The 8161-nt window shown below is 36.6% G+C and overlaps 1 protein-coding gene across 3 annotated transcripts in view; it reads left to right on the top strand.

Moving 5' to 3' along the window:
• DNAJC15 (DnaJ heat shock protein family (Hsp40) member C15) overlaps positions 1 to 7815 on the top strand; it is a 50086-nt gene extending 42271 nt beyond the window's left edge. Inside the window, exons 5-6 of one of the 3 annotated variants that reach the window (XM_081814969.1) lie at positions 4335 to 4409; positions 6702 to 7815. In XM_081814969.1, the coding sequence (XP_081671095.1) occupies positions 4335 to 4409; positions 6702 to 6786 (160 nt within the window). In that variant the 3' untranslated portion in view covers positions 6787 to 7815. The other 2 variants (XM_081814970.1, XM_081814968.1) reach the window with 2 other exon arrangements.
• The last annotated feature ends 346 nt before the right edge of the window (positions 7816 to 8161 follow it).

Genomic DNA, 8161 nt, shown 5'->3' with positions numbered 1-8161 from the left:
GTCAGAGGGAGAAGCAGACTCCCTGCCAAGCAGGGAGCCCGATGCGGGACTCGATCCAGGGACTCCAGGATCATGACCTGAGCCGAAGGCAGTCGCTTAACCAACTGAGCCACCCAGGCGCCCTGATCTAGCATATTTTATTATAATTGTTTCACCTTAGTATCTATTGTGTGACTTTGGACAGCATAGGAGAAAGTTAATGTTGTGTGATTGCTCTGTGATACCTTCCTAACTTTAGTGTTAAGTGATGTACCCTGCTATAGATTTGCTAGTTGATATATTCATTTGTTTACTTTATGTTCCTTTAGAACTCACTCAAATTTTTGTGGGGTTGGTTATAGTATGTCATCCACAACAGATCTTCTGATGATTTAATCAACACAAGCAATATAGGTCATAAAGCCCTATGTTGATATAGTCTTTTAAATCTCTTGTAGATTAGCAGATTTTTAAGGCCAAAACATTTAATTACTTCTTTTGCCTTAGCAAGAAAAACAAAGGGGTGAACAAGCAAGGGAAACAGCTCAGTTCAGCTTGGTGCTTTATTAAATAAAAGATGAAATCTCTCACTGAGAATAGATTTTAGGTAGGGGAACCAAATTAGGAAGTTGGCTATATTGCTGTTTATTATTTGCTTTAATATTATTCAGGATGGCATTGTTACTTTTCTTGAAGTTTTATTGGGTCCCCACACCATCCCATTCATAGTCTTGAAATAGGAATATACAAAGGTTCTTGAGAATATCATTTAACATCATCCAAGGCACTCCTGTTATTGAGACAGATAATTAGAACTTAAGATTTATGGTTATAAAGGTTTATCCTGTTGAACTAGAAACTGTAGAAAATTTCACAAGGATAATTTGCTGGTTAAGAGTATATCCTCTAATAACAGGTGAGTCTGAGTATGAATACTGGTTTTACCATTTACCAGCTGTGTGACCTCAATGTCATCATTTGTAAAATAAACATAATATCAGTTTCTATTGCCTAGGACTGTTGTGAAGACTAATACATAGATAATTCTTAATATAAACATGGCACTTAGTAACTGCTCAACAAATACCAGCTGAGCAAAACAGATCCTTGTCCCGGTTCTATCACTAAAGCACCGCATTGTACGAGTCTGGTCAAGCTATTTATTTATTTATTTATTTTTTAAGATTTTATTTATTTGACAGAGAGAGCACAAGCAGAGGGAGTGGCAGGCAGAGGGAGAAGGAGAAGCAGGCTTCTGCTGAGCAGGGAGCCCGATGCAGGACTTGATCCCAGGACCCTGGGATCGTGACCTGAGCTGAAGGCAGATGCTTAACCGACTGAGCCACCCAGGTGCCCCCCGGTCAACTTATTTTTAGTTCTTCTGCCCTTCAGTTTCTTCAGTTTTGAATAGAATTAATACTATTTAGCCTTGTTGAAATAATGTAAAATGATAGGAGGATACCTTTTTATAAAAGTACCTACCAAATAACAGGTGCTAAATAAATGTTGGCTCCTCTTTCTTCCTATCTGTATCACAAATGCAGAAGCTAAATATTTGCTCTTAACACATTAAATAGAAGGGTAAGCCTTATTTGCTTTCCTCTAGCCCTTTCTTTCAATCAGGTAGTGTTGATTTTGAGAAGATTCTTTAAGATGTGAATACATTGCCGTGGCTCCATTCTCCATGATCAATGAATCTAAACTATATAGACTATATAACAAATAGGTAAAGGCAAAATGGAGCTGACTGTATGGATAACCTATTAAAAAATATTCTATGTGCTACTAGATGATCCTGTACATTCTTACATATTTCATGAAACCTAATATATTTTACCGAGCTGCCCAGAAAAACTATTACTATACCTGTTACTCTCTGAAGTGATGCACATGTGTGATTCTCATACTTTTTGAAAACTTCTGTGGAACTGTGTTAAGCTAAATGTTATTCAAAAGACCAATAGTAAAAATGATGAAACCAAAACTGCTCCATTTGCCCCAGGATTAGAGAACACCACTCAGTTCCATGCACCCCAATTCCCAGTCCCAGTCAAATTGGGTACACATTCCAGGGAACACTGTGTATTCCTTGATCTAGGAAATGTGATATTTAAAGTTATACTTTCAATTTCATGGTGAAATTGTTTGTACTGGAGATCCATTGCTCTTTATTTAATTTTTATACTATGTTTAAGAACTACGATTCTCCCATTTTGTTTAATCTTTAGAACAACAAATAAATTTATTAAAATGTACTAAGTTCCTGGAGACTTAATATAGCAATAAGGAAAAGGGAATAAACTCTGTAGGCACACAAGAATACTTCCCTCATTCCCAAAGTTCACCACTATGAGTCTGATAATTATTACCTTTTTTTTTTTAAAGATTTTATTTATTTATTGGAGAGAGAGAGAGAGAATGGGAGAGAGAGAGAGAACATGAGAAGGGGGAGGGTCAGAGGGAGAAGCAGACCCCTGCTGAGCAGGGAGCCCGATGCAGGGCTCTATCCCAGGACGCTGGGATCAAGACCTGAGCCAAAGGCAGATGCTTAACGACTGAACCATCCAGGTGCCCCTTTATAGCCATTTTCTTTTGGAGGGCTGTATAAAATGCATTAAGCATCTATTGCATATTTAATACTAGATACTATTTTAAGATACAAAACATAGCTTCTGTTCTTTAGTATCTACCTAAGGAGACATGTCAAATATCTACAGAAGAGCTAGGAAACATAACTAATAAAGGAAAGAGAATGATAAATGTAGACTTACTACAGGAAACTAAACATATTGGAATTTAAAAAAAAATAATGTGTTTTTCATTTCTTAATAATTAGGCAGTTAAAGTGTTCATAGCCCTGGTGCAGTGTTTAATGACTTCTTTTTCAAAACTTAGTAGTCTTTAGAATCAGACAGTGTCTTGATTGGCTATCTGGGAAGTATCTACAAAACAAAAAGTAAGTTTGAAATGGTCCCCCAGAGGACTTTCAAAAAACAGTGAAAAGGAATACCCTAATAGTCCTTACACTAAGAGACTTTTTTATTTTTAATTTTTTTTAATTTTAAAAATTCTCCTTTAGTTTTATTGAGATATAATTGACAAAAAACATTGTATATGTAGGATGTAAAACATATTGATTTGCTATATGTATAATACGTATAGATTGCAAAGTTTACATTTCCATGAACAGTTCCCTTTGCATCTTTCTAACATTTGTTTATTTCTTGTCTTTTTGATGACAGTCATTCTACAAGCTGTGAGGTGATATCTCATTGTGGTTTTGATTTGCATTTCCCCGGTGATTAGTGATGCTGATCACCTCATGTACCTGTTTGCCATTTTATGTTTTTGGAAAAAGGTCTAGTCAGATCCTCCACTCATTTTGAAATCAGATCCACCTATCTATCTAGCTATGCTGTATTATTGAATTGTATGAGTTCTTTTAACTTTCTCAATTTTTGTTACAGCTTTTCCCATAGGTTTCTCACAAGTTAAATAAATTATGAGCTATGAAGAGTTTTGAGATGCTCTGTTGAAACATAATAATAATAATGAAAGCTAACTATTTTGAAGCACTTGCTACATGCCAGGCACTGTTCTAGCACTTTGTTGGCCTTAACTAATTTAATCCCTACAGTCGCTCTATGAGGAATATGTTGTTCTTAGCCCTGTTTTACAATGAGGAAACTGAAGTACAGAGAGGTTAAAACTTTTGACTGAATTTACCCCATCTGAAATAGCAATGGAAATGAAATCTGGCAGTCTAGTAGCTCTGGAGTCCAGATACCTGTCTGTTACATTATGTAAACTGCCTTCCCCCCAAATAACTTGAGGCATATGTTTTCAAACTCAGTATAGTCTATAGACTATGACTCTCCTACCCTGTATGTTGTGTTTTATTTTATTTATTTATTTTTTAAAGATGTATTTATTTTAAAGAGAGAGAGCATGAACGGGAGGGCCAGAGGGAGAGGGAGAGAGAATCTCAAGCAGATTTCACGAGCCTGGAGACCAACTCGGGGCTTGATCTCACCATCCTGAGATCACAACCTGAGCTGAAACCAAGAGTGGGTTGCTTAACTGACTGTGCCACCCAGGCGCCCCTATTGTGTTTTATTTTTTAAATTGATTGAAAATAGAGACTGGCATTACAAAGGAGGAAAAATACATGCAATATTGAATCAACAGTTTATTTTGATGGTTAGTAGACTTCAGTGACAAGCTGTAATTTCATATTTATCCACAAGATGGTGAAATTCTCATTAGTTTTTAATTCCTTGAAACCCATATAAACTGTCAATTTATAATCTGCATTCGACACTATTTATTATAAGCACTTTAATTTCTTTTTACAGCCCATCTGCTGGCAAGGCCAAGATTAGAACAGCTCATAGGAGAATCATGATTTTGAATCACCCAGATAAAGGTAGGTAAAATTCCTATTTTTCATAATATGTGGAATCTGTTCTGAATTCCTTTCAGTTTACTTAAACTCATTATAAGTAATATATGTAAGTGATATTTATATATATATTGTTGAAATAGAAGTTTATGTGCCACATGTATTGTGATTTTTCTTACAAATAAATAAGCTTTTGGATTGGAGTTCAGTAACCCACAGAGGTGGTGGATTCATATTATCAGCTTTCAAGAACTTAGTTACTGATTTTTATATATGCGTACCTAGCCCCTGTTTGAGGCTCCTAGCATTTTGACTGGGAAAGAGAAAACATGAGTTGTGGACTCTGTGTGAATTGATATGGGCGTCATGAATTATGTTTGTTTAACCTTAAACATAAAAGCATAAGATTTAGAGGGTATCTTCTAAATCTCTGTACTATGTCATAGATAATTCTGAATTTCTTAATTTTATTCTGGAAGGCTCTGAGGCTGAGCCATTTGTTTTTAACTTAATAACATTAAGGTTATTAATGTAAATTTATCTTACAGAAAGACAGTTATTATTACTTTAACTACACTACAGCTGCTTGAGAGAGAAAGCCCATATGTTCATTACTGTTTCTTCTCTAAAATAACAGATGGTAGAAAGTTGCACTGTATTTCAGAAGTCAAGGGTGCAGTGGGGGAGGAAAATGAAGGGTTTTTTGGATTCTTATTTACAGACTTCCAGTTTTCCAATTTTTTTGAAAAAAATTAAAAACAAATTTTGGATTTCTACACATCCTAACTGACACCAAAGTAGGGCATTCTTTTTCAGTTTCCTCACTTAATTATGTACTATAAAAATTCTTTTCACTAAACATCATCTTTGGCTTTTTTATTTGCTCTTCTTTAGTATGAATAAATAAGAGAATAAACTTTGAAAAGAGATTTTGCTTAAAATTTCTAAATAGCTTCAACAGTTACTAAAAGATCCACTCAACTAATTTACTTCGCATTGTGGGCTTTCAGAGTAATTGGCTCAGAAAGAAATGTGTTTAAAGTGCCTGCTTGAAGCCCTCTGTCTCCTACTAAACATCCTTTGTCCCTTCCAGGTCAAGTGTATGCCCTTCTCTGATTGATTGCAGTAGGATCAGGCACTCATGTCTTTCAGATGATTGACAAGTTGTTGATTGTGCCTACTGGCAAGGAAGCAAGTTCTAAAATGTATCTAAGAGAACATGTATTTTTAGATACATTTAGTAAAAAAAGAAAATGTATTTCCTATGAGCCAGTAGTGTTTACGGAATTACTTGATTTACTCCGAGGTCATATATTTATCAGAGGTGGGATTGTTGACTGCTTGTAGTATGCTTACTGATATCCTGTCTGGCCCCGCGTAGTAGCAGGATGTGAGGGAATGGACCTGGAAGCCGGAGGCTGGTGTTTTTCTCTGGCTTCTGCCTTCTAACTAGCAGTATGACCTTGAACACTCCCTTTACCTCTCAAAATGTCAATTTTATCTTCTATAAAATGAAGGGATTTCTTTCTTTTTTTTTTTTTAAAGATTTTATTTTTATTTTTGACAGAGAGAGAGTGTACAAGCAGGGGAAGCAGCAGGCAGAGGGAGAGTGAGAAGCAGGCTCCCTGCTCAGCAGGGATCCCAACGTGGGGCTCGATCCCAGGACCGTGGGATCATGACCCGAGCCGAAGGCAGACGCTTAACTGTCTGAGCCACCCAGGCGCCCCTGAGGGGATTTATTTCTAAAGTCCTTTTTGTTAAGTGATATAATATCTTTATATGCCTATTCAATTAATGAAGAACCTGTACCCTCTATTTCTATTCAGATCACATTTTTCACTCAAGAAAGATGCTTTTAATCATTTTGGATTATTGTACCCTCTAAGAATGTATTGACAACTCTGGACATTTTGTTCATATAATTGCTCATTCACCCACAATTTTAAAAACATTTGGAGTTTCAGAGAGTTCATAGATTTCCCAACACCCATGTGTATGCTCACAGTTAAGAACTCCTGCTCTAATAAAAGTAGGGTGAATTAAGGAATATTGCCATCACTGGAGGGAAAGTATTCATGGATGATGGAGTTGGGAGATGATAACTCATAAATCCTGAAATGGTCTCTTGAGAAGGAAGGTCGTTTTGTTTTCTTTTTAATGAGAGGAAGATAACAGATTTTCAACAAAAATGTCTCATTGTTTTCGGAGAGAGAAAGCTAGAAGTATTTGGGGAAATATGAGAATGGGGAACTCTTAATTTTGTCTCTTCTTCTTCTTCTTCTTCTTTTTTTTTTTTTTAGTATTTTACTTATTTTGACAGAGAGAGACACAGCCAGAGAGAGAACACAAGCAGGGGGAGTGGGGGAGCAGGGAGCCTGATGCGGGGCTCGATCCCAGGACTCTGAGATCATGATCCGAGCCGAAGGCAGACGCTTAACGACTGAGCCACCCAGGCGCCCCAGTTTTGTTTCCTCTTTTTCTAATTCCTTATCATATTTGCTTTGACCAGGTCAGCACTGACTGAGTGTTATATAGGTAGTTGCAAAAACTTAAATCCTCTACTCCATGCTTCTGAAATTCATGAATATACTCCCACTTCATCCCCAAGTCACATTTCTGCTGGTTTTGCTGCCAGCCAGTAAAACAAAGTTGGAACTTCAAATGTGTGATCAACTATAATTTGTCACACATTTCATTATCAACTTATGCAAAGAAAGTGACACGAAAAAATTAGGTGTGGGGATGGCTGAAAATAAATTTTTTGTAACCAGTTTTAAATGAGCATTCGGATGTGTTTTGGTAAAAAGTAAAGTTCGCTATTCAATTTAGTGAGATAAAATCTCAGTTGATCTAATGCTTTCAGATTAATATCTTTTAGATTATGCTTTTTTAAATTGCTGAAGAGAGGTTAGTTGTTAGGAAATAAGCAGTTGATATTATGCTTAATGAATATAAAAAGGAAGACAGACTAGGTAAATTTGAAAAGCTATAGAACCTCAGCAATCTCTTAAAAACTCTCTAATTCAGTGCTACTCAAAAGTATAGTTTGCTTGTTCATGTGGGCCAGTTTGTTACCTGTATGCAATGAATTAAGAACAGAAATCAAAAGTAAGCATTTAGAAACCCTTAGAGCAGTTTGACATTGTGGTAACATCCAAATGTGTGATTACAAAATTACTTTTGTAATTTGTAAATGTATTGGTCCACTACGAGCTGGAAATTTTTTTAGAAGTGCTTCTTCACCGTAGTGAAGACACTGATCTGATCAATGCTACCTGCTAAATCAAGACTGTTTCTGCTCTATCCTGGGGAAAATGTCCGGTTAGCTCTCCTTAAAGATTTTTTTTTACTGATGGAGAGCTTCCTGCTTGACAAGAAGCCCACTTGTAGGCAGCTCTAACTACTAGAAAGTTCTTCCTTATATTTAACTGAAATCTGCCTGCCTGCAGCAGAGATTCTCATTCTTTTTTCGTTTATGCCCCCTTTCGATAAACATTCAGTACTCTCACTCTTTTTAAATAGTATTTAAGTAGGGGGGCGTCTGGGTGGCTCAGTTGGTTAAGCGACTGCCTTCGGCTCAGGTCATGATTCTGGGGTCCCTGGATCGAGTCCCGCATCGGGCTCCCTGCTTGGCGGGGAGTCTGCTTCTCCCTCTGACCCTCCTCCCTCTCATGTGCTTGCTCTCTCTCATTCTCTCTCTCTCAAATAAATAAATAAAATCTTTAAAAAAAAAAAAAAGGCTTAAAAAAAATAGTTTTTAAGTAGGGCGCCTGGGTGGCT

Source organism: Leptonychotes weddellii, chromosome 3, assembly GCF_054177405.1.
Source record: "Leptonychotes weddellii isolate Sample4059 chromosome 3, ASM5417740v2, whole genome shotgun sequence".
Lineage (NCBI taxonomy): Eukaryota > Metazoa > Chordata > Mammalia > Carnivora > Phocidae > Leptonychotes > Leptonychotes weddellii.
The sequence above is the reverse complement of the archived record's forward strand: the minus strand, read 5'-3'. Positions and strand labels throughout refer to the sequence as shown.